The 25,135-nt window shown below is 54.0% G+C and overlaps 2 protein-coding genes across 4 annotated transcripts in view; one reads left to right on the top strand and one right to left on the bottom strand.

Moving 5' to 3' along the window:
* Nucleotides 1-25,135, top strand: part of AAGAB (alpha and gamma adaptin binding protein) — a 304,376-nt gene that overhangs the window by 49,557 nt on the left and 229,684 nt on the right. The gene's annotated exons all lie outside the window — the stretch shown is intronic.
* SMAD3 (SMAD family member 3) overlaps nucleotides 1-25,135 on the bottom strand; it is a 145,211-nt gene that overhangs the window by 30,438 nt on the left and 89,638 nt on the right. The window contains exons 5-9 of one of the 3 annotated variants that reach the window (XM_036932255.2): nucleotides 23,366-23,416; nucleotides 13,735-13,947; nucleotides 11,610-11,747; nucleotides 9,014-9,158; nucleotides 2,029-6,542 (exon numbers count right to left, since the gene is read on the bottom strand). In XM_036932255.2, the coding sequence (XP_036788150.1) occupies nucleotides 6,419-6,542; nucleotides 9,014-9,158; nucleotides 11,610-11,747; nucleotides 13,735-13,947; nucleotides 23,366-23,416 (671 nt within the window). In that variant the 3' untranslated portion in view covers nucleotides 2,029-6,418. Of the gene's footprint in view, nucleotides 1-2,028; nucleotides 6,543-7,936; nucleotides 7,998-9,013; nucleotides 9,159-11,609; nucleotides 11,748-13,734; nucleotides 13,948-23,365; nucleotides 23,417-25,135 lie in introns of those variants that run through there. The other 2 variants (XM_057488916.1, XM_057488915.1) reach the window with 2 other exon arrangements.

The raw sequence follows: 25,135 nt of genomic DNA, 5'->3' as shown, positions 1-25,135 counted from the left end.
TTTGTCTGAAGCTCAAAGACAAGGTCTGCCCCAGCCCTGCCAGGCCAGGGAATTCTTAGGAAGCCATAAACGGTGAAGTTAGAAGGCCTCAAACTTAAAGTTTAGAAAAAGCAACTGTACCTTCTTCCTGTACTCTGGTGAGAGCTGAAACAAGAATTCAGGGTCCAACCAACACTGACAGGGGGCCTTCTTGGGGCCAGACGGTACCAGGTGTGGCAGAGGCTGCAGACTCAAGTATGTGGGTTCTCTTCTTCAGGCACTCGCTGCCCACCTCGGGGGAAGGGAGCGAGCAGGATGGGCCACAAAAGATAGCCTGCTGGGTGGGGTGCACAGAGTGCTGTGACCGGTGGCACTGCTGTGGGGAGCACACAAGCACACCTTGAGCAGGGGTGCTCCAATGGGAGCCCCAGCAGAAGACGTCACTCAGCCTTTGGGCTGTGGACTGAGGAGCGTCTCCGGTTGGGTCGGCCCCTGGGCAGGGTGGGTCATGCATTTTCAGGAAAGCTGCAGCTAATATGGTGAAGAAGATATCCAAGTGCTAGAGGGCCTGAAGCACTGGCAGAGAGGGAGAGATAGGACCCATTGGGTGTGGGAGGAGGGAGTGATGGTGACCGCGACTTCTGGCTGTAGGGTGGCAAACGTGGGGCTGCAGGCCAGAGGAGAGGGAGATGTTTTAACAAGGGCAATGATTTCTGTGTTTTCAGTTGTGAGTTTGAGGTATGTGTGGCAACTCTGTGTACCAGTAGCCAGCAGTCTGTTGGAAATGTTGAAGGTTGGGATTGATGTCTGGGCTATAAATACGATTTGGAAGTCATCAGTGTCTGTGGTTTGAAGTCATGCGGGTGGATCATGGCTCGGGGAGGAATGTCAGGAGTGCATGCGGCGGTCTGGGAACACCATCTCAGGAGGAGCAGGAGACTGCGTGAGGGGGCCAAGCAGGACTGGGGCTCAGGAAGTAGGGCTTTCCCAAAGGGGACGTTTGATGAACGGGCAGCTGTAGTGGAGGTGACGGAGAGCAAGGAACAGAAGTGCAGCAGGACGCTCAGGAGTGGGAGCGCGGGAGGCTGACAGCTGGAGGTCAGGAAAGGGAGCCGGCTCGGGCGATGGTGGAAGACGGTTCGCTTTGGGAGGTGTGACACGGTAGATCACGTTTAACAGGCAGCTGGCACTTAAAGACGTGGAGCCCAAGGAACAGACTGGGTTGGAGGAGTACGAACTTGAGTCATTTGCTGAGAAATACAGACTAGATAAAACATGGGGTAAGTTGTTGGGGGCCAGAGGGCAGAACTGCCCAAATGGAAATCACAAAGGTAGGGACTGGATGCACTTGGGAGGCTACCCGTAGAGGCCCGCAGGGCCCGTGCTGTGACAGCTGCCTCCCTGCCGGCGCAGGAGCACCTGGGCTCTGGCGAGGCCCTTAGCTGGGCCACTTCCACAGCACTCTTCCTTCTGAAGGCTTACTCCAGCCCCATTACATCCTCCTCCGCCTCCGCCAGATGCTGCATTTCATTTTAATCATCCTTTTTCTTAATTCGATCGTCTGGGGTCAGTGTACGGTTCAGCCAAGGAAGGTAGTTTGAAGCATTTTGCATTGGGAGTTTTAAAATGGTCACGGGCACTGACAGAGCCATCTGAAAGTGTGGAAACCTACTTATTTATGAATCTAAAACTACCTCCAGGCCTGTGGGAAGATGAGGCTGGTAGCATCCAGTCATTTGCCAAAGGCCTGCAAACACAGGGGAGGTGAGTGCAGAATGACAAGCAGAGACCATGTGGATGGGGACTTGTGTGGTGCTTCGATGTGGGGAGCAAGGCACTGGCTCTGAGACGTCCGCTCAGCTGACCTGGGGGCCCTGCTGGCTCTGCACATTGGCTTGAGAGCAAGGAAGTGCACCTGGCTACACGTGAGGCCTGGCAGGAGGTGGCCTGGCACACCCTTGGTCAAAGGGCATCTGGGCTTAGAGACCTTCTCTGAAGCCCCCGGGACCTTGCTGGGTTGCTTGTAAATCATCAAGACTGAGCTCGGAGTGCAGGAGCTTTTCACTGGAAAGTTTATTAGAAGGGCACTTACAAGGGAGAGAGAGGACACAAATCTTAAACAATAGGGGTACAATGCTTAGACGGGTGCTCTGCTCTTAAGATACAAAAGTTAGAAAAATTTCTAGAACACTATAAATACATACATGCTTTTTACAAAGGTATGAAAAGGTCAGGCTGGCTGAGGAGTGAAGGTCATCAGCAGCCTACACATCCTGTCCCCGACGCAGACATCCTGAGGCCAGAGCGCAGACGGGACAGCCCGGCGGCCACAGTGGGTGAGGGGCGGCCCCCTGGAGGTAGGCAGGGGCTCTGCGCTCTGAGTACCGCTCAGCCCTGGGAAGGCGGAGGGCCGGCTTCCAAGGAGCCAGGGGAGGGCCTCCGTCTGACTCGGAGCTGCCTGGTTTTGCGTGCTGCCCCTTGCGTGGCCAGCCTGGGTTGGGCTTTCTGGATGCTGAGCCAGAAAGTCAGCTGCACCCTCCGCCGCCATTCAGAGGTGGCTGTGCCCCAGCAACTCCCAGCCACTGTCCTTGGGAGGAAAGACCTTTCCAACTTTCTTCAAAAAATTAAATAGTTGCCAGTCTTAAATGGTTTTAAGAAATTATTACATAAATATAAAAACACCAGAATGCTTGGGTGTGTACATTACTTCAGCATTTAAAAAAAATCAATTTCTCAATCCAGTTTACACAATAGGTGAGTTTTTTTGTGATAGCTGTGTTTCTGAAAAGTTGCCAGTATATCATTTCCCTGCTGACAGACACCCTTCCATCAGGGATGCTTCATCCTGTTTCATCCATGTCCTCTTGTGTATGTTTCTGCCTGCCCACCCCACTGAGAAGCAGCTGATGACTCCTTAAAAGGGTGATATACATCGTGAAGGCTGTAACTTCAAGGGGCTCTAGAAGGGACCACTTATGTCACACAGAAAGATGGCACAACTTAGCTGTGTTGAGGTTTTCTTCTAAAGTGGGGACCTCATGTAACTTTTGGGAAAACACCCAACTCTGCCACTTAAAGTCATACAATAAGACATAGGGTCCAGAACAAAACCCGGGCCCTCTCCTGCTCCTGGTGACCCCCCTTGGTAAACAGTCCCATGGGCGGTCTGCAGAACCCTCCTCCTAAGAACGGTGGAGAGGGGCCTGATGTGCGTGCCAGCCCGGAGGAGGCTGCTACGGAGCCTCAGTGCGGGCAGCTTGGGGCTGAGGAGGGAATCGCATCTGCCTTCTCCCCAGCCTCCTCACGTATATGCAGGACACGCACACGCCACTCAAAAGAAAGCCACCTAATGTGGTTTGAGTAAAACATTTCGCTCTGGAATATATCCAAACCCTAGGATGTCAAGGGGAGGTGGAGAAAAACAAAAACCAAGCGCGACCTACATGTGACAGCTCATTCCAATACATTAACAATGATTAAAAAAAAATAATCACCACGGTCAATAAAAAGATACAACACAGACAACATAAGGACAATGGAAAAGTCTGCCAGCAGCCTTGCCCTCATGTGTGCTCTTCCTAAATTAGGAGAGGAGAGTCAAAGTCCCCGCTCCTGCCTCTAGGCTTGTCCCGAAATGTCAGGTCTACAGCCTGCCAAGAAGGTGGCCCGCGGAGATGATGTTCCAGCCCAGGCCCGAAACCGAACCTGCTGGGGCAGCTACCGACATTAGCATCGCAACGATCTAAGTTACTAAATAAAGTTCAGACTGGGAGGAAGAGAATAGAAGTCGGCTCCCGGGAGAGTCGCTGAGGCCGCGGACCTCTGCCCAGTGCCGGCTACCCTCAGGTCAGTGTCGGCACAAGCCACAGGGTAGAGGTGACGTGGCGGGGAGCCCAGCGCAGAGGAGCAACGCACAGGGTGCACCCCAGACAAATGCAGCTGGTGCTGCTGGCCACCAGGTACTGCCACCCCTCTGGAACTGTCCTTATTTCCTCTTGCCTCTTTCAACTGTCCTGTAAAAGGGTTTTTTAATGTATAAATGCCATTCATACAACAGGATTTTAAAACTAAATCTACTTTTGTGACTTAGAGGAAAGACACTACTATTACACATGCCCCCAGAGCACCTGCGTAGCTCCCATGATGGTAACAGCACCAAGTCCTAACATCCAGGTACTGCCAAACTTATTTTCAGTGCTGCCAAAGGTGGGCTTACCAACATGTCCTCACACGTCTCCAGCACTGTAGTCTGTAGAGAAGAAGGACCAAGTAGGTAGCTTCTGGGAAAACACAAAACACTTCATGCCTCCCAGAAGCAGCCTTCCGCTCTGAGCCTTGAGGGCTCCATAACGCTGTCCACGTGTAGCCCAGCATGACCAAGTACCTGTGGACAGCTGGTGCCATAGAAGCTGTGCTGGGGGTCAGGTAGCAGGTGGAGACTGCAAGCCCTCAGAAGCCGCTGCCCAGGGCTTGGCGGGAGGTGGCATTTCCAGCAGAGGCCAAAATGAAGTATTCATACAATGAGTCTCAGACCTGACTGGAAGCATGAGTGCACGTCAGGAGGTTCAGACAGTTCTCTGTATCTGTAAGCAGCGGTCCACAAATCATTTCACACCTGGCACAAATTTCTGACCAGCAGCATTTGACCCTCGGGTGGAGAGGGGTGTTGCATTGTCTGGGTTCTCTGTCAACTGCCCTGTGAGAATAGCACAGGTCTGGTGAGGTGCTCCTCCCATTCCTTCCCGTGTCCTTGGGAGGCTTGGAGAGCAGCTTGCCTATTCGGACACCTCAAGGCTTGAGCCTCAGAGGTGTAGGATCCCGCAGGCGAGGCACCAGGAAGCCCCAGTGTCACAGAGCATCAGAGATGTCATCACAGTTGAGGCTTATACCTACCAAAAGCTTATACTTTCCTCCTCGTCACCTAGAATAAGACAGGACTTCCATAGGAAATCCCTTTATTTTTCCTGGTAGACATCCATGCAAGAAAAAACAGGGTAATTCATCTCATAGAAAAACAGCAACAAAGAACAAAGTACCAATGCCCCGTGGTAGCTCTGCCTGCTGTATTCTGCAGAAGGCCAGCAACAGAAGTGGGCTTTTTGTTTTCCAGTTGAAATAATTTATAATCGTTGTCTCACTAATTGCCACTGGGAGCGGTACTTATTACACAGCATAACTGCTGTACTTGTCACTGAGGATCCTCCACCATGAGCTCGATAATCTTGCATCCCAGGGAAAGGATGACAGACCTCCTGGCACCAAGCCTGCAATTTTCAAAGGGGTAAAAAAAAATTTAATAGCCCTTTTCATTTGCCTATGTTGGCCTGAGATTTTTCTCCCTTCTGGTGAATACGCTTCTGTTAATTTCAGTCTCCAAAAGTGCTGGCAGGTGTCTTCTCAAGAAAGCCTGGAAAAGCTCACCTTGGGAGAGAAGTTGCTGGGTTGCATCTGTTTTCCTAGTCAATGTACCAACTCAGGATGCCTTTTTAAAATACGGAACATCTACAGGAGCATATGATAAAGTTCATTTAATTAATGCAACTGACTACATAAACCAGTACAGCCGAATGCATGAGAGTATGGGGTGAGCTCTCAGGATGACTGGAGACCCACGCATGTAGTGCTGCCTTAGCCCAAATGCCATCATGCGACAACTGCCTCTTGCTTCACGTGATCATCACGTAATTCAGATCTCTTTGAGATTAACGTGATAATATGAACTATACATTGATACACACTGAGTCTCAGCAGATGCTTCCAACTATTCAAAGTGAGAGGACAAATTTAAAGGTTATTTTTTTAAAGAGGTGTCTCATCAACTTCTCTCACTGGCCCTGCATGCGTGTTCAGAACACACACCAATCAGTGTGCTCTGAGAGGGGAGGAGACAGACAAGCCCCTCCCCACCCCAGGTCAGTCCGGCTCCCGGATGCAGGGTCTGCCAGCACCTGGCGCTCGGGAGTGCTCAGCTGAAGAGGCATTTGTCCAAAGTGCCAGAGGCCAGGGCATGAGGTTTGTTCATTCGCCTGCAGGCTCTCCGCTATGAAGAATACCCAAGGTGAAGTCCACACTCCAGTCCTGAACAGAGGCCCGTTTCCTGTTGGGTGGTGACATCCTAGATTGCTGTCATTTAAAAAGAAGAGGGTTGGGGGAAGGGGCAGGTGGTAAAATGCTACCTGTGTGCTCAAGCCTCCAGAGTAGAAGCCCATTTCTTGCCCTTCAAATGCAAAGGGAAAATGTGTTCTGCAGATGCAGCTGTTCATAAAATCCATCTCTGGGTTTGCCTCTGTGTTTTGGAAAACAGGTTGGTGCCGCTTTGGTTGAGGGAGAAAAATTTCTTCTTGACAATAGTGAGTTGAGTTTCAATTTTCTCCACTTCCTAGACGGCCATCTCCCCCAAGCCCACCCTCCTTACCCTCCCCCTTCACACCCAATGTCTCTAAGACACACTGGAGCAGCGGATGCTTGGGGAGCCCATCTGGGTGAGGACCTTGTCAAGCCACTGCAAAGGCCCATTCAGGTGCAGCTCAATCCAGCAGGGGGTGCTGGTCACTGTCTGTCTCCTGTAAAAAACAGGAAAGGTTGGGGTGGGGGACTTAAAAAATGTCCAGAAGGATGCATCCAAGACAGAACACCTTGTCCTGCTTTGGTGACAGTCTTTCCTAGAGCCACAGATGTGTCCTGCCTTGCCAGACCCAACCCTCAAGGAGGTGCTAATAACTTGCTGAAACTACCAGGTCAACCATCTCCCACCGGGAAGAACTTTGAGTACATCAGGTTCTCTTGACAAGGAAAGAGGTGGCACTTAAAGAGTTAAATATATAAGGCAATTCCAGGGTACCCCAAAGTCTACCAGTTTCCATGACAGGCCTCCCAATGGAGAACTTCGAGCCTGAGCGGAAGTCTCCCTGGATCCCGTCAGTCCTGAATGGGCACCTAGGGCTTCCCCATCTCCAGACTCCGACGCAGCCCCAGCAGGCCACGATGACGTGCATCTGTCTGATTGAGGGGTGTTTTTTACAAAGCACCGACAGAATCCACATGCCATCAGTTCCCCATGTGCTGATATAATTCCCATCTATGGCCTTATTTTGGAAAATCTTACGAGCAGAGTGAGCCACGGAACAATTACTGGAAAAAACCAAGGCACACCACACGTTTCTTTTCCCCAAAGCACTTTGTCTAAATTCAGGCTGGTTGATGACGCAGCTCCCAGGCGAGCTCCCAAAGGCCTCCACTGAGCAAAGGCTATCTGCTGAGGCCGGAGGTGCTGGTGCCAGCTGGAGGTGAGAGGCCTGGGGCCTGGGCCCTGGGCCCTGCTTTCGGCCACCTCACAGACAGAGGGATGAAACCTTACTCTCCTTGGCCCCAAAGGCAGGCGGAGGGCAGGACGGTTCTGGGAAGGAGCCGCACCCTCCTGTTAGACTGCTGCGTGGGGCTGCCAGGTGGCCGTGACGAGGTGGGCTGCACAGGACCGGGAGTGCGGCGGGATGTCCTGTGTGGTGATAGGGTGTCCCCAGAAAGGCTTCTGCCACCAGGGGCCCCTTCCCAGCACCGGGAGCTGGAGGGCTGCAGTGCTGGGTCAGGTGGAGGGCCGCCTCCTTGCTGGGCCCGCACATTTCCCAAGCGGAGGGTTGGAAATGGGTGTGCGGGCCTTGGGCGCCTGAGTGCGGTTGTGCGGACTGTGCTCTGAGGGTAAGAAGGGCAAACAGACCTTCCACTGGCTCTTTTCCGTTGGGGTCCATCTTTAAGTATTTCCCTTCCTCACTTAAAAAAATTAATTTTCTAACCTTTCCCTCTTGTCCTCTGAATGATTTCAGCCAGGGCTGAAAGGTGGGCTATAAAGTCTCTTGGGCTGGGCCCCTGGGCCTGCGTTCAGCTCCCTCAGACCGTCCCAGCTGCGGAGGTCTGACCAGTTTGCCTGCTCAACTGGTCACTTACCCGGCGTTTAGAGACCCCGCAGACCAAGGCGCTATGTTCCCTGGCATGGGGGTGGTGGCAGACACAGGGAACAGCAGCTAAAATACGGTAAATAAAAGAAGATTTTACAGAGTGAAATCCTCTAATGAGAATCTGACTTTCCATAAGTCATGCTCATCTGGATTTCATTATAAACGGTGGCCCAGAGCCAATAATGAAATGGGTTTGGCCTGGGTGCAGAATGACTGCAAAACAAAATGGATTCCAAACATCTGGAAAAATGAGAAGAAGGGGAGAGTCACTTGCGAGATGCTCCGGCTGACGTGTGGGCACCCCTGCATCGGCTGCGGTAGCTGGGGGCCGGTGGGGGGGGGGTGTGGAGCAGAGGGGCACACACAGCCCTACCTCTTGGGAAACTCCTGGCCAGGTGTGGGAAGAAAAGGGGCTGGATTTTCTGAACCCAAACCAGAACGGGCTGAGACATTCACCAGAGCAGGCCAGGTAGACCCCGCCTAGTGCCTTGTTTAAATCAATACCTGAAATGCTGAAAAAAAAAATCATTTCTTTCCTGAACAAGTAAGCTTTGCTTCCTCATGACTACCTGAATCTCCTCCACCCTTCCTTGCTTCTCAGTTTTAATAACCTGGATCTTCAGGGTCCCCCAGGTCTCAGATGGAGCCTGAGAGGAGGGAAGGAACAATGAGGTAAAGACTTAACCTCCCTGGAGAGGGGGGCCCAAAAGCCACCTGTCCGAGAGGAACAACAAAGCAGCAGCCTAGAGGACAGGGCTCGGGGCTCAGCTTTTCCACTGACACTGTGACTTCAGGCGAGTCATTTCCCTGCCCGGGGCATTAGTTCCTTTGTCCGTACAGCAGAGATGATGCCAGCGTCCCCGCCCAGGGTTGGGGTGAGGATGAAATGGAACATGTGTTTATGGCTCTTGAGAAACTGAAGCACTGGACCGACCTATCTAGTGTGCCTTGCCCCTCCTGTCCTGCCGTGGCCTCTCTCGCCCCTGGTCTCTGCTCTCTGGGGCAAGGGTTAGCCTAGCTCAGCTCAGAGGACCCCCCCACTCTGCAGGTGGGCCCCTGTGATACGCAGCACCGGGCCTGACCTGTATTCTGCTCCCCAGCCTTTGACGAAGCTCATGCGAATGGTGCACATGCGCGTCAGCTGGTAGACGGCCTCGAAGCCCTGGTTGACAGATTGAGCCAGGAGGGCGGCAAACTCCTGGTTGTTGAAGATCTTCAGGTTGCATCCTGCCAACAAAACCAAAGCAGTGCTTGTGGGATGAGGAGCACACGCGTCCGGTGCTCCCCTCCTGACAAGAGCCGCCCTCGCTCACCCAGACCAGAGTAACACACACAGCTGAAGTGGCACACGGTCATTCCCTGCATTAGCCACATAGCCCATGCTCAGCACTGTGCTTGGTCCCTGCCCTGGAGGGGCCGTCACTTCAATGGGGAGTTGCAGCTGACATAGGTGACGGGGGAAGAATTCAACACTGGCCTGTAAGCTCCAGCTCCCAGAGCTATGGGAATGCCGGGGAAGACTGCAAAGCGGGCTACCAAGAACAAGGGAGATGGAGAGGTGGGCCTTGCCCTGGGCAAAGGGGCCAAAGTGGACTCCAGGGAACAGAGAAAGGACCCAAGCCAGCATGCGCACAGCTGTGTGGAGTGTGGCTGACTACTTGGTGGACCAGGAGCCCTCAGAGGGCCTGCTGGCTAGGACAGGCCAGCCCAAAGTCTACTTGGCCTGCCATCCCAACAGGAAGCTTGGCAGAGGGTCCCAGGGCACCTTCCACCCAGGCTGCTCTGATGCATCCATCCCCTCGTGCTGAGGCCAAAAGGGAGCGAGAGATCTGGGCCATATTTTCGCCTCTGGGCACAAGGCTTGGTTGGGACGACATCTGCAGCAAAGGGAAGGTGTGTGTCTAACTCTCCAAGGCAGTAAAACCAGAGACAGGCACAAATAAAGTTTACAGTAAATCTCTTGTTTGAAGTCCCACCACTCACGTGCCAAGAATGTGCCAACCAGAAAAATAAAGACAAAAGCATATGTTGGAAATGCCCAGAAGGTGAGCCGAGGTGACATTTATTAAGGAACTCCTAATCCAGCGCTGGGCTCCTCATCTTGCTGTGTGACTCTGGGCTGGTCACTTTCTCTTCACAAGCCCATCTCTCCTTTAACATGACAGACTGGCCTCAGAGGTGCCCCCAGCCCTGACAGCCCAGGAACCCACAGACACCAGCAGAGCCAGCTCAGCCCTCACCGAGAACAGGGGCACAGTGCCAAGAATGCAACTGAGCTTCATCTTCTCGTTTTCTCCAAGGGGGTAAGTGTGGCAAAGCAGGGCAGAAAGTGGGCTCTGGCCCCCCGAGGAGCTGAGGAGCAGGGATGCCCTAGACTTGGGAGTCATCCAGTCCTCAGCTCATCCTGGCTCGGCCACATACTGTGTGTTCTTGAGCAGGTGCTTAACCTCTCTGAACTTGTTTCCTCAACGCACTGCCTCACCTGAAGAGCCAGAATAACTGGTGAGGACAACGCGAGATCAAAGATAAAAATGTACTTTGTAAATGCAACCACACAGTGCTCTGGAAACGCACAGCACTGTTACCATTTCACACTTTCTACATTCTTAAGTTGACCCTGCCCCTGGCCCCACAGCTCCACTGTCATCTGCTACTTAGCAGGCAGGAAAGACATGCTCCATGTGCACCAGAGGCAGCAGCCAGACTCAGCCACCCGCTCTGTCCGTCAGTCACAGTCTGCACGCTGCGGCTGCAGGCCCAGGGGCTGTGTGCGGGTGAGAAGTGGGCTTTGGCTCAGGCCCTCTGCCTCCGTTTTCTAAGTAAACAGGCCTTCGATGGGATCAGCCTCCTGCCTGGTCCTGCTGCCCAGGCCTGGCCCTGTCCGAGCCACCCGCTGGAACACAGCCTGACACCCCTTCTTGGAGTACAGGTGGGATATATCAGCCCCGTTCAGAAAACCTCTAGCAGTTTCCTGGATTAAAAGCACAACTGTCTCACGTCATAGTCCCGTCACGCTTTCTAAACATTTCCCCTGCTGTTCACACAGCCTCTCCTGCAGCCAAAGTGCCACCCAGACATGCTCTGCCCTCTGTCACCTCTAGGCCTTTGCTTGGAACACCCTCATGGTCCTCACCCTACCACCACCCTGTGCTTAATACATACGCATCCTTCAAAGCCCAAATGCCTGTTCCTCCACGCAGCCTTCCCTGATCCATCCCGACACTTAAATGAGCTCCCCCCTCCAACATCCGAGAGCACCTTATCTGTGCTGTTTCCTGAGTGCTTGGCAATTTTTCTTGTATTAAGCCCATTTTGTGCCTTTGTCTTGTACGCCAGGGGGTCTGTAAGGTCTGTGGGGACAGGGCTTCACGCACCCCTCCGTGCCCCCACAGCACCCTGCTCAGTGGCCTGCATGCTGTGGGTGTTTGTGGCAGGACAGAGGGAAACTGCCTGAGCATCTCTGCACACAGGGCAGAGAGCAGGTACACACAGGGCATCGGCAGATCTGTCTCATGCTCGGCAGTATCTGCTCCAGCTGGGCACAGAGAAAACCCAGGCACAGCACCTCCAGGTTGGCAGCGCAGACGCGGGTGAGGAGAAAAGGTAAGAAAGAAGAGACCTCTCCTGCACCACAGGCATGCGCCGCGGAGAGCAGCCTCCAAGGCAGGGGCGGGTTACCTGGTGGGATCTTGCAGACCGTGGCCGGGTGCCAGCCATAGCGCTGGTTACAGTTGGGGGACTGGACGAAGATAGCGCTGTCGCTGAGGCACTCCGCAAACACCTCCCCTCCGATGTAGTATAGCCGCACGCCTCGCCCTGCGGAGATGCGGGTCAGGCTGGAGCAGGGCCTCTGGCCCACACACGATGGCCCCGGGGCCGGCTGAGGCTAGCAAAGGAGCCAAGCGGCAGCTGATGCTCCAAGTGACTGCTGCCTTGCCAGCTTCACCAGGCGAACGGGACCCAGGCCTAAGCCTAAACCCGGCCAGGGGAACTGACGGGTGATGCTGGCCTCCTGAAGCTGGGGAGGCAGCAGGGGTGAGGAAGGAGCACCGGGTGGATCTCAGGGACGGCCTCTGCCGCTGGGCCTCGGCTGGGCTGCAGTCAGTCTGAGATGGGGATGACAGCCCCCCAGGGTTGTTGGGAGACGCACAGTAAGCTCCTGATGAGCGGCAGCTGTCACTGTTCTGCTAGGCCCCTTCCCGCCCCACTGTTCGGAAATCCATTCAGTGACCTGCTCCCCCTGAGGCAGCAGACCCCCCAGGCCCTCGCTGCAGGGATGCCTGAATGCCACCCCCTGGCCCTCTCTCCCCTGCATGCTTTTTTCTAAAACTCTCCATAGGTTTACATCATTCACTTTTCCTTCATCTCTTCAATACACTCCAGATGGACAGAAATTATTTTTAAATTGGCTCTGCAATTCAAGCAGTTACATAAATGCTCTTGACAATGAATTCTCTGCTCAGCCAGGAGATGTTGGCTTCTGCCTGGAAGGTCTCTGTTCCCAGTTTTGGGGAGGCAGCCCAGAGGGCTGGAAGATGGATCCAGAGGTCACGGACATGACATTAAGTGCAATGGAAACCCGGTGAGCAACCCGCAGGCCACTGGGGTTCCCCGTCTCCTCGCCCCACTGCCGCCCCACCCCTCCCTGCTCCCCATCTCTCTCTCGGTTCGGTGCTATAGGACTTGGTGTGTCATGGCTTTCAGGGTGCTGGCCGGCCCAGGCTCCGCATGGAGGGGCCGCTGCATCACGTGGTCAAGAGCAGCAGGCAGAGGTGGAGGTGGGAAAACCCAGGTCGACAGAAATAAAATTACCAAAGATTGTTTTGGTCATTTTTGAAATACTTTTTCAAATATAAAGAGATTAAGTAAACACCTGTGCATGCCACCTAGGATCAGCATTTTTTTCTTAAAGTAAAACAAATGGGGAGGCTGGGAAGGACATGAGCTCAGCGGCAGGGGGCTGTGGGTCACCAACTGTGTCACACTCCCTGAGCGGCTTCTGTTCCTCCCTGGGCATCAGGCTATTCCCTGGGAAATGAGCATTACCAGCCCAGACCCACGGCTTACAAACTTCTTAAAAATTCTTGGGTGAAATCTATGAACACCCAAGACAGGCAGGAGCAGCAGTATTCTGTTTCATGTGGGCCCAGGCCCCCTGCTGCCCACCCAGGGTCCGCCCAGGAGCCCCTGGACCGACCTCCAGACAGTGTCTGAGAATTCCCCTCTACACTACCACTATGGCCCTGCTAGGTAACTTTGGATGGCAAAATTGTGAGTGTCCTTAGCACGGTAATTTAATGAGCAAACCAAGTAACACAGACAACAGTTTCATCTTCCCTTAACTAAGTGAGCTTTCACTGCGTTCTGGCTGTTTGAATGTTAGCACTGTGCTGTCTGGCATCAGGCAATTCTCGTCCTTCTATCTTTTCTAAGTTTCCTAGAATGATCATCTAGGAAATGAACATATAAAGGATCTCCTCCAAGACTCACCACCTCCTTATCCACCTGTCAGGACTTTCACAGTATTTTTGCTAAGAGAATTGCGTACGTTGCCTTTCTCATAGGTTTCCCTCTCTTGTCCCCTTAAATGAAATGTTTTCCTCTGTGGCTTTCAAATTTTCAGAGATGATCTGTGCCTCTGAGTGGAAATGACCAAGCAACCTGAGCTCTTACCCATCTGGCCTCTCCACAAGGCAAACCGAGTTTGGGGTGGGGGCAGGGGAGTGAGTCCTCTCCCCAGTTCCCGGCAGGCTGGCCGGCGGGTTCTGTGCAGAGGCTGCGCTGGGGAAACGTGGCCCCTTACCGATGTGCCTCCGCGTGAGCTCCACGGCCGCGTTCCTGTTGACGTTGGAGAGCAGCCCGAGGCAGAAGCGCTCCGAGTTGGAGGGGTCCGTGAAGCCGTCCACTGTCATAGACGGCTGCGAGGCATGGAACGTCTCCCCGACGCGCTGGTTCAGCTCGTAGTAGGAGATGGAGCACCAGAAGGCCGGCTCGCAGTAGGTGACGGGCTGCAGGTCTGAGGAGACAGGCCAGGGCCCTGGATCAGGGAGGCCCCAAGCCTCAGGCTCCTCTGTGGGGCCCCCTGGCTGCTCCAGAAGACAGTGTCTTTACCTCTCAGAGGATATTATTGTCCCCCTGCCCTCATGCCTTTTATGGTCTGGACCTTGCAGAATCCAATGGGACAAAATACACAGGTGCTGGGAGAGGCGTTCCACCAGCCTCACCACTTCTCCTGTAGCTTTAGCTCATCGAGGCCCTGGCCACCTGGCTGGCCTTGGGTTGAAGCAGTCTTCAAAGAGGTGCTGGGCCAACCCTGAGGAGGGTCAGGCACCGACCAGGGCTGCCCTACCTACACGGCCCCCTCCTGGCCTCACCAAGGTCCCCTAAGGAGCCCATGCTGACCTCAGCCCTGAAAAAGACGCTCAGCTTTGGGCTCTGCCTGGTCGGAGGCAAACTCCTGACCTGCCGAGCAGCAGAGTCCAAGCCTGAAAAATGACAAGGCCAGCGCAGTGACCACATGGGACCACGTCTCTTATTACAGATTGTCTTCCAAACGTGTCCAGATGCTACTGAGGTGGCAGAGACCGACTCATCTAAAGCAAATTCTGAATTTGTCCTAGTGGTCAGTTTGTAGCCTCAACCAAGGGCTCCTCAAAGCAAAACTGCCATCTTTGAGGGGTCGGTTCTCTTTCTCATAAGAGTTGGGAACCCCTGAAATAGAGGTTTCTCCTCCCGTGATCCCACATCACCTTTCCTGTGACTCCCCTGGCCGTCTGTCACCTGCAGCCATTCCAGGCTCCCGACACCCCCCCCCCACCCCGTCGTCGTGCATCCCCTCTCACCTCAGCAGGCTGGCGCTCTGAGCCCTGGGCCAGGCCCTCGTCACCCTCACTGGCATCAGGGCCACAGCACCCTACCAGGACCCCCAGCACTCTGCCCAGCGCCCCCGGCTGTACCTCTGCACTGCACTGCTCCCGCCCCGGCTGGAAGCGGACTTCTGCTGCAGCTTGCTTACTGCCTACTTGAGAATCACTGGTTGGCTGGAGAATCAGGGGGTCGTCTGCTTATTCTCATTCCTCCGTCTCGCACCTCCAGCCTGGATCACTCTCTCTGGCTCTTATGTGGGGCCACTGGTTACTTTGGCGGCATCCCTCTGGGAGCCGGGGAGACGGCCGGGAAGGGCTCGGCAGGCCACGTCTTAGCGCTAGCCCGCGACTCCTGCTCACTGCCTACCAGGCAACTTCTTGCAACCAGAACCCACCAGCCACCTCTGCTCACCAGACCTCTGAAAGTGTGTAAAGCCCAAGAGGGAAGAATCAGAAGCTGTTCTGGGAGAGGCCTGGGAGCCCCCTGCAGGGCACAGGGCCCTGACCTCCTGCTGGGGTCTGTGCCTCCGATCCCTGATCCCTTTGAAGGGTAAGAGATGGCCGCCCCACGTGGGAGAAGGCGCAGACTGGGAGCCCCCCTGCACTCAACAGACCCAAAAAACGTCGGCTGGAGGGTTAGGACACCTCGACCTTGGCATCACTGACATTTGGGGCCAGATAATTCTTTGATGGCAGATGGACTCTGGACAAGACAGGATATTTAACAGCCCCCTGGGCCTCCACCCACTAGAAGCCAGGAGCGCGTATCCATCTCACCCTTCCAAGCTGGGACAGTAAAAAATGTCTCCAGACATTGCCGCATGGCAAAATATCTCCTGGTTGAAAATCACTGCACGAGATGCTTAACCAGGTCCTGGGGCACGAGCTGCAGAGCCAGAGGGACCGGGGTTCACTCTCTGCGCAGGCGCAGACCAGCTGTGCGACTGCGGGCAGCCAGCTCAGCTCCGGCTGTCAGCTTCCACGCCCCCCACCCCCAGCCGCCCGAGTGGAGAATCTTCTGTTCTGTACCACTGGATGCTACTTGTGGCTGGGCTGAGATCATTCGTATGAGGCGCAGGGCACTCCTCGAGCACTCAATAAATGGTGTGAACAATTACAGTAACTTGAGAACCTCCTGCTCCCGTCCTGACCGCCACTGCAAGAGCGACAAAGCTTCCTTCCCCCTGCGCCCACTTCCCAGGGCGGAGCCAGGGAGGACGAGGGAAGGCAGGGGTTCTGAGCTCCTTCTCACGGGAAAGGTGGAGTGACAGGGCAGGAGCGACCATGGCCCAGGGCCCGTGTCCCTGAGGTTGGGTTGAGCCGTGTCAGCCACATCCGGCTCTGGCTCTGCTCGATGCTATGACATTCCAATGAGATAAGCTATATTCTAAACAATGTGGTCACTAAAATGTGAGCTATGTTGCTTTGGAAACCTTTAAAAAAAAAAAAAAAACCCTCCAGAAATCCAAGTGCAATCCAAGTATTCAATGTGGTCAGGCAACATGTCAGAGCCAAGAGGTACTGGGGAAGGGCTGCTGGCCGCCGCTGCCCAGGGGCAGATCTGCTGACCTTGCTGTGTGACCTTGGGAACATGACCTCCCTCTCTGATCTCAGCTCCTAGTCTGAACAATGACTGCAGTGCACTAGAAGACATCTAAGACAGACCACCTAGGTCACTGTGCTTTTGGCATGGGTCAGCCTGAAGAGGCAGGCATGGCTGATCTGGCCTGTCCCTGGCTTCCCCTGCAAAGTGAAGAACAGAACAGAGTCCTTATTCTCAAATTAGGAAGCCTTGTCCAGCACCATCTAAGTTTAGTCCAAGCAGAAGAGAGAGACCTAGGCTCCTAGGAACACCATCTACCCATCAAAAGAAGAAAATCTGAAGGCCACCTGTTGGGTAACATGGTTTGTACCAGAACCGTGCTTGGGAAAGTGGGAACTTCAAGGCATCATAGAATCAGAGTGAAGCTGGGGTCCTAGGCCAAAAGGCCCTCCCAAGAAGATCTGAGCCCCTAACCAAACATCCCTGCCACTCAAAGACACACACGCTGGACAGCGTGGTGGAAAACACCAGACGCAGGACCTGACACATAATTAAAAAGATGCTAGTTGGAGGGAGCAGTGCAGCCAGCCCAAGGTGAAATCTGAAGGCTGCCATATCAGAAAGTGCTGTTTGGACGAGCTGTTTGGTGCTCAGAAGCAGGAAGGAACAGGAGCAGCACCCATAGTCATGAATTTACTGTCCTCTGCAAACAACTGGAAGCCAGCCCCGCCTTGCACCTTGCTCCCTCCCATCACCGGGGGCTGCTTCCCCAAGGGCCTCTGCACGAGCAGCCGTACGCAGACCAAAAGGCATGGCCACCATCTGTGGGGTCTGCCTTGATGGCATTTTAGTTTTAAACTGCACATAAGCTCTCATTTCTTTCCCTCCGAAAGACTTATCCAAACCATGGTTAATTGTAAGAATAACAAAAAATCAGGACCCTGGAGAGGAGAAGTCTATAAACAAGTTAACAATGAGGAGATGGCTACTGAAAGAGTACTCAGCTTGGCTCTGAGCTTCCTAGCAGACAAGGCAAAATGGGAGCATCATATGCTATATGGCTCTGGTTATGGACAGAAAATGCTTACTAGTTCTGCAGGGGAATCAAAGCTTGTCCTGGCACTAAATCTTTAAAGAAACCTGTCAGGTAGCAACCTCTCCTCCCACATCAATCAAGCCAGCCAAGCAGCTAGCCAGCCTTAATATCAAGAGTTTCCCAACAAATGCAGAAGCAATTTCTCATAAAGTTGTGTCTTGAAAAGGTCCTGAAGACATGCCATTCAAAGGCTCCTCTGGGAGAATAGCTCTCCAGGGCAGAGACGCCCTGCCCCCCCGGGAGAGGGGTTTTGCTTCTCTGGGGCCAAGGACTAGGTACAACTGGTATGGCAGACGACAGAGCGTGCCCAGGACCTTCCCATCAGACAGCCCTGCTCCTGGCTGACTGCTGCGTCGCGGCTAATCACCCTTCCTGGAGCAGAGGTGTCAGTGACACAGGAACCACCAGCTCCAGCCATTCGCAGCCCCCTGCTGCTGCTGGTATGGTGTCGGCCAGACTTCTTGAGGGGCATGGAGCATTTAATTCATGACTGGCCCCCTGCCAGCCTAACGCATTGGCTGGCTGCAGTGTTGAACCCTATTCCAAGCTGGCATAGACTTTCTATTTTGTTTAAGGAAAAGAAAACAGAGTAAAACCCAGAAGGCAACACTTGGATTAAGGATGCCTATTAAAACCATGTGCAAGAATCCAAATCCGGTAAAGGAAAGGGGAGAGGCCAGAGTGGGGATTAACTTTCTACCATAAATCGAAAGCAGGGCACAGGCAAAGGCTGGAGCATAGAGGCTGCAAGGCTAAAGGTCAAAACAGGAATGAGCTGCCTTCCTCTGTCCCCCCTCTCCCGTGGAAGGCAGCTCTGCTTCAACCAGGGAGACACCCCACACCAGTCCCCATGTGTCTTCACACTGCCACACCTCAGTCCTTGCTGTTCCCACTGCCTGGGCTGCCCGTGTCTCCCTCACCTGCACACACTCAACCTTCAGGACTCAGCTAGGTGGCTGTGAAACATTCCCTCACCCCGCATGCAGAATCGGCCCCTTGTGTCTGATCCACCTGTGCACCTGAGGGTTAGTTCCTTCGGGCCCAAGCCAGCTGTGTTCCGGGGCATCAATTTCAACCTATCTCATTAAGTATTAGACAATAAACCACAGTGTACACAGAAAGAAGCTCTGTTCTTTCAGCCTAGGGCCAGTCTACCCCAACCAAGAACAGTGGCAAAGTTGGAGAGCCGGACCCTCAGGAGGGTCAGGGTACAGATGGCACCGACTTCCTGCCAGTAGGATGCCTGTAACTGCCCAAGCTTACGGGAGACTAGAGCCTGCCCAGGCCTTGGGAAAAGTCTTGTGCAGCAGCATGGAGATGCTGGAACCAAGTCGGGCCTGTGACCCTGACTCCGCCCTTTCTCAGGGGTCAGGGGTCTTCCCACTGCCCTGCCACCCCCTGCCCCTCTCTCCTGGCAGGACAGAAAGGTGCTGCCTGTCCCTAGGCACTCCGGAAAACCATCACGTCCTTCAACTCCAGCCCAGAGGCTGCCCCAGGGCACTCCTGGTACCTCCTCACTTCCCTCGGTCAAGGCCCCTCCCAAAATGTCTCACGCTGAAGCAGAGAACAACTTACTCACCAGCAGGATCCAGCTTGTTATCTTTTTCCTCTCTCTCCACCTCTCTCCTCCTCCCATTTGCCCCAATCCTTCTGACTTAAATGCTTAGGAAATTCCAGGTGACTCACTAGCCCATTGCGTTGCGTAATAACAGGAACATCACCTGCTTGCATCCCTTCCCTGCAAAACAAAGGCCCTGGGTCTCCCCAGAGCCTGCCTCTGGCGAGAAGCTGAGCTGGCTCTCCCTCACCCATCTGGGCTCTGGACGAGGCCCCAGAAGTAGCTTTACTGTGGCAGGAGGCTCAGTCTTTTGCCTGGAGTGGGGAGGAAATGAGGAAGGAGCCAGATGTCCTGCACTCCATTTCTTTTTGTGTAATAATTTCCCTACAAGAAGTAATCAGACGCCCCATCTTCTCTGGGAAGAACTTGCTGTGTGCCTGTTGCCGTCCCACCACTAGGACACACCAGCCATGAAGAACGTCGAGGCAGAGCCTCCACTCCCCCAACTTTCCGCTGCCCTTCCCCCGCTGCTGACCAACTTCAGCCCCCACCTCACCCACAGCTGCTCCCTAAGGGATGCCCTTGAACCCAGAGGCCAAACCCAAGAGCTCCTCAAGTCTCATTTTGCGTCTCTGCAGGACCTGCCCCCGGCGTGCGGTCCTTCAGCGCCCAGGCCCAGCCTCCACCTGGCCCTCAGCCTCTGCCCCGGGCTGGCGGCCCCATCGGTCTGTCTCTGGCCCTCCTTCCCTCTTGAACTGGGCCTCCCTCCCCACTGAATTCCTCCATGCCACGACTTGTGCCCAACCTTTGTCAGTGCTTCGAGAACGAGAACGAGGGGTGGTGAATGGGGCTGGGAAAGAAAAGTGTTCCATCAGCAAAGTGCTGGCTCCAACAGCGTTACCATGAGCGTGCCCTGGAGGCCCCAGGAGCGGGTACAGCACAGGCTTCCCAAGCTCATTCGATGCAAAATGCTCTCAGACCCCACTTGGGGAAAGGCTGTCCCACACGCTAATGGCTTCCAAATCTGCACGTGCAGCCGCGGCCTCCCTCCCGACTAGGCAGCTGCATCCTGGACACCGTGAAGCAAAGGCAGCTCACTGTCACCTCCTAACCCAAACCCGTCCCGGCTCCTGGGTGTCCTGCTCGGGTAGCAGGCCTCTTCCCAGTCAAAGCCGGCCAAGGAACCCGGATTCAGGCCCCTGATGTGCAGACGCGTCTCCCAGCCGCGCTGCATTTCTCTAAAGCACTCATTGCAGCCTCCTTCGGTGCAACAGCTTCCAAGCGGGCTTTCTGGCCTCCAGTTGTTTCCCCTAGAATTTAAATTCCACACAGTGGTCATATTAATTTTTATGAAGCTGTCATCAGATAACCCTGCACTCCCAACTCAAAACCCGCCAATGGCTGTATTCTGTAGACAAGAAGGGCCAAACCACGCAGCCTTCAGGCTCTTTTTTCCAGAGCCCACCAGCCCCCTCATCATCGCCCTTGTCCCTCCCGACCTGCCGAGTAACCCAACGCCAACTGCCCTCAGAGCCCACCCTGCCCTTTCAAGCCATTCCCTCCATCTGCAATGTCCTTCCCTTCTTCTCTGCCTACTTGTCCTTCAGGGTTGAGCTCACACACGTCACTGCAACTGTGAGGTCTTCCCACCCCATCCAGCACTTCTCTCCCTGGCTTATTCAGCTCCTCCCCTGTGCTCGCTCTGTGGGCACCAGGCACAACACATACAGGTGGACACAGACACCCCCAGCTGCCACTCCACCAGACTGTGAATGCCTGTGTCTCCCCAGCTCTGGACCCCCAGCATCAATACACGCTAGGGACTTAGCAAAGCTGCCTGACTGAATGAATATGTAGGAGACACTGGCAAGCCTGGATGCACGCCCCCACCCTGCACCCCCCAGAATGTCATCACTGCCTCCTCTTGAGCCCTCGGGGTACTTCCACTGTGCCTACCTCTTGTTTTAGAATTATTTGTACTCCTGCCTTATTTACTCCAATAAGTCCTGAAGCACCTTGATGGCAGGGTCTGTGATTCGTCTTCGAATCCCTGACCTCCTGGCACACAGCATCAGGCAGGAAGTGAGTGAGTAAGGAAGAAACAGGCAAGCAGGCAGGGTTCCCACCCAGTGGCCGTAGGAGACGCTGGGCCTTTGACCTGACATACCCAACTCTAAGTTAGTAAATGCCTTTCTTGAGCCTTCCTCGCCTGAGATGGGGGCATGGGAAGTGGGTCTAGGGCCAGCAAGGCTGTGTCCTGATGCCTATGGAGCAAGCACATGCCCTGGGGCCTGAAGGCTCGAGTTCAGAGCCAGCTTCTCCGTTTACTAGCTGTGTGCCTTGTGCCGAACTAGTTAACCAGTTTGTTCCTTGGTTGCCTAACCTGTAAAAGGGAAACTTACTTACCCCTCCCTGACACAGTTGTTATGAAGATCAGGTTAAAGCACATGAAGCGCTCTGAACAACACTCAGTCAATAAATAGCTCAAGAAATGTTTACCGTCATCACCACCAGCATCTTGTCTCCTTACAGCTCTGATGCCAGGAGCCTAGGAGATGCTATGGGTAGGGATGAAGCCAGCAGTTCTGACGGCTGAAGGCGGGGGTGCCAGGGCTCATCAAGTGGACAGGAAGCCAGGCCTGTCAGCGCCCGTGTCTCACCGTGAGTCCCAACCCTGACTCGTTCCCCCATTCAGATCTTCCCAGCAGAGTGACACCCACGCTCTGCCCCCCAGGCTCATGGGCTGTTCCTTCCTTTGGAAGAAATAACCTAATTCCCCACCCTCAGATGAGGGGTCTGAGGAGCGAGTCAGCAGGGAAGGGAGAACTGTGTCAACAGGGCCCTTTGCCTGGGGTCCAAGGGCAAGAACCAGCCTGCCTTCCTTTGTGCACACAATCTAGAGGCACAGTCCGGGCAAGCCACCAGCTTCTGGTCCGAACCCCTGGGTCAGGCAGTGGGGCCTCAAAGGCAGGTGCCTGCTCTAAAGTTCGGTGCCTGGGAGTGTGGCCCTGGCTGTGGTGGGGTAACATGGCTCAGAAATTAAATCTAAACCACCTAAAAGCTCAGAGTCAAATCACAATCATAGCCTTTAACTTCTCAAATGTCAGTGCAGCTTCTAGCCTTCAGAGTTTGTTTTTAATGACTCCACCGGTCCCTCACATCGGGAATTTGACCTTCCCTTAGCAAAGCTCAACACTCACAGCGCTATTTTACAAAGATGTGAGGACAGACGCGCCCAAGCCCCGTTCCACACTGCCCACTCCTCAGCCTGTGCTAAAGGTTTTTCAGGCATCTCCTCATGTTCCAAATGACAACTGTCTTCACCTGAGGCTATCTGTCCAGGACCGGGAACAAGGGCCAGGCCAACCCGCTCTGATACAACAAGCCCTGATGTTAACTCTTCCTTTCCCTGAGCCACAAGTTGAGCCTCAGCAATAAAAGCAGAAACAAAATCAAACCCACATTTTTCTAAAAACGACCAAAGCAGCACATAAAAAAATACCCCTCAATAGAAACTGAATGGAGATTTCATTTGCTTTGAGCCCTTCTGCAGGCCCCACGCTGGAGCTGAAGGCCACTCCTGGAATAGAAAAGCAAATTTCCGAAAAACTGACCCAGAAATCCAACAACTGAGGGATGGTCATGGCAACGAAGGTCCAGCTGCTCCGAAACAGCATGCGATAAATGCAGGATAATAAATGAGGATCTAAATATGGAAGTGTGTTTACAAAACAGCATAAAGGAGAAGAATGAGAAAATGGATATACACTCTGATCTCAGTTGGCAAGGCCCAGATATACATGCCCGATCCCCAGACATCAGAAGGACCGTGACAGAACAAAAACAGTGTGTCAGGACACGGAGATTAAGGGCAACTGTGCCTTTTTTTTTTTTTCTGATTCCTTCTCTGTTGCTGTTTCAAATAAAAAGTACATAATTGTTAAGATGAAATGCACAGATAAAATTGAAGTAAGCATATCTGGAACAAGTCTACCAAAGTCGGGGGGGCTGGAGTCCATACTGCTGCCCATGGCCTTGCTTCGAACCACACAGGTATGCTGGGCTGACCACAGCCCCTCACCTCCTGAACACAAGGTTTGGGGGATTTTCATTCACTCATGTCTAACTGGCACCCAGGAGAAATACAAACCCGGCATGTGGCTGCCTTTCCTGCCACTACTGTTCTCAGGTTTCCCTTTCGGTGGGTGACCCCAGGATCACTGTAACCAGAAACCTGACAGGCGGAGCTGGGCCGATGGTGGTGGGAGGTGCGGGAGGAGTCTCATCCTCAGGTCCCCTTTCCCCACACCGGCCACCAGCCAGGGCTGCAGCTAGCAGGGGCTGCAGTCAGGTGGAGGCAGAGATACTTACCCAAGTTATTGTGTGCTGGGGACATCGGATTCGGGGATAGGTTTGGAGAACCTGTGAGGTGAGACACAGTTGTGAGCCTTCATGAAAGATTCTTGGCCCAGAGAGCCATATCACCGAGCACCTGCATCAAGTTGGAGCAGCTCAGCACAGCAGCAAGAAAACCCTGAGCCAAGCCTCCACAGCCCAGGAGAAGGCCTAACCCGTGTGCCGCCTGTCCTTCCCTGCCAGGGCCCTGGTTCTCCATCTGCGGAATGAATGGATGAGTGGATGTTCTCAGAGGTCTCTTCCATGACTCGATGGTATGGTGATCCTGACCAAGACCCACTGCACAGGGCTGCCGAGTTCCCAGCTAGGGTACGCTGACCCGCCCCGGTAACCCTGCTCCCAGGAAAATGAGGGGCGGGGAAGGCCCTCTCCCCAGCTGCCCAGAGACTCAGGCAGCAAAGAGCCTCCTCCCACAGAAGTGGGGCCTGTGGCTGCCCGGACCTCACCAGTTACAGCTCTCAGTGGCTCAGGCACCTGGGAACACCAGTCCAGCCCTTTGCCAGGTTTCTGGAGACTCACCAAGCTGCCTCAGAAATCCCACAACTTGGTGACCGACTGACATTTTGTGCAAGACATGATGCTGCCCGTGGAAACATGTCCAAGCCCACCCAGTTCCTCCTACTCCCTTCCCTTCCCTCTCCACCCCGCAGTCCCTGAAGCGAGGGAAAGAAAAACCCACACGGCACCAGCCTTCCAAAAACCCAAGCAGCTGCCTTTCTGCAGGGAGGCACTGGGTTTCTCCCTCCATTGTCCCTGCACCCACGGGCCATGGGGAATTATTCATTCACTAACAGCCCCTTAAGGCCAGTTCCAGCCGCAAGCTAGTGGTCAGTCCTCACGGCCGGGCGCCAGGCACATGCTGCCCGGAGCTGTTGGTGGTGGTCTGCTCCTGCGCCCCAGCTCTGCTGTAGGCTCCCTGAGGGCCAGGGATGAGCCCTAGATCTCCTTCTGTCCCCTAGCTGCCACCTACCAAGGGCTGTAGAAGAGTCCTGGGTAGGAAGCAGGGCCTCCAGTTCAGCCATGGGGCCCAGACATGCCAGCGTGTGTTAGCTATGGGACTTTGATGAAGTGGTTTGACCTCTTTGAGGTAAAAATGGGGATAATGCCATCTTCTGTGTGATTTGTGGAAATACAAAAATGCCTAAACCATGACTGGTACATAGTAGGCACTCAATAAATGCTGGTTTCTTATTTTGTGGTGGTCCAATCATGAAGACTCAGGAAGGTGGTGGGGCCTTCTCACTGGTCTGAAGGGAACGTCTGCGTGTCAGGGGAGACACACGGCTAGACAAGGTGATCCTTGCACCCCAACTGAGACACAACTGACAGGAAAGCCAAGTCTATAAGCAATTAGACAGGTTTCCAAATGCACAACTTTGAGTGAAGAACTGAATAAATGGGAGACCCCACCCAGACATCCACTGGCTGGCTGGGGTCCACAAAGCCAGTGTCCACTGGGTAAATCACTAATATACTCAGCAGGGCTCTGCAAGTAGGCTGATGGGAGGAGAAGTGAAGAGAGAGGAGAGAGAAAATGGGCAGAAAAGAGAGAGAGGAGGGGGAGGAATCGAGAGCTGAGAGGGAGAAAAGGTGGCTGCTCATCCCACACACAGGCCCTCTTCTTCATTCTCTTTATAACAGTAATGGTTCTACAAACATGAAGAGCAGCAAGGAGGGAAGAGTGAGAAGTGAGAAGAAATACAACATCCAGAGAGCTGCTGGCTT

This window comes from Manis pentadactyla, chromosome 11, assembly GCF_030020395.1.
Source record: "Manis pentadactyla isolate mManPen7 chromosome 11, mManPen7.hap1, whole genome shotgun sequence".
Classification (NCBI taxonomy): domain Eukaryota; kingdom Metazoa; phylum Chordata; class Mammalia; order Pholidota; family Manidae; genus Manis; species Manis pentadactyla.
Note: the sequence above shows the minus strand (reverse complement) of the source record. Positions and strands in the feature narration are given on the sequence as shown.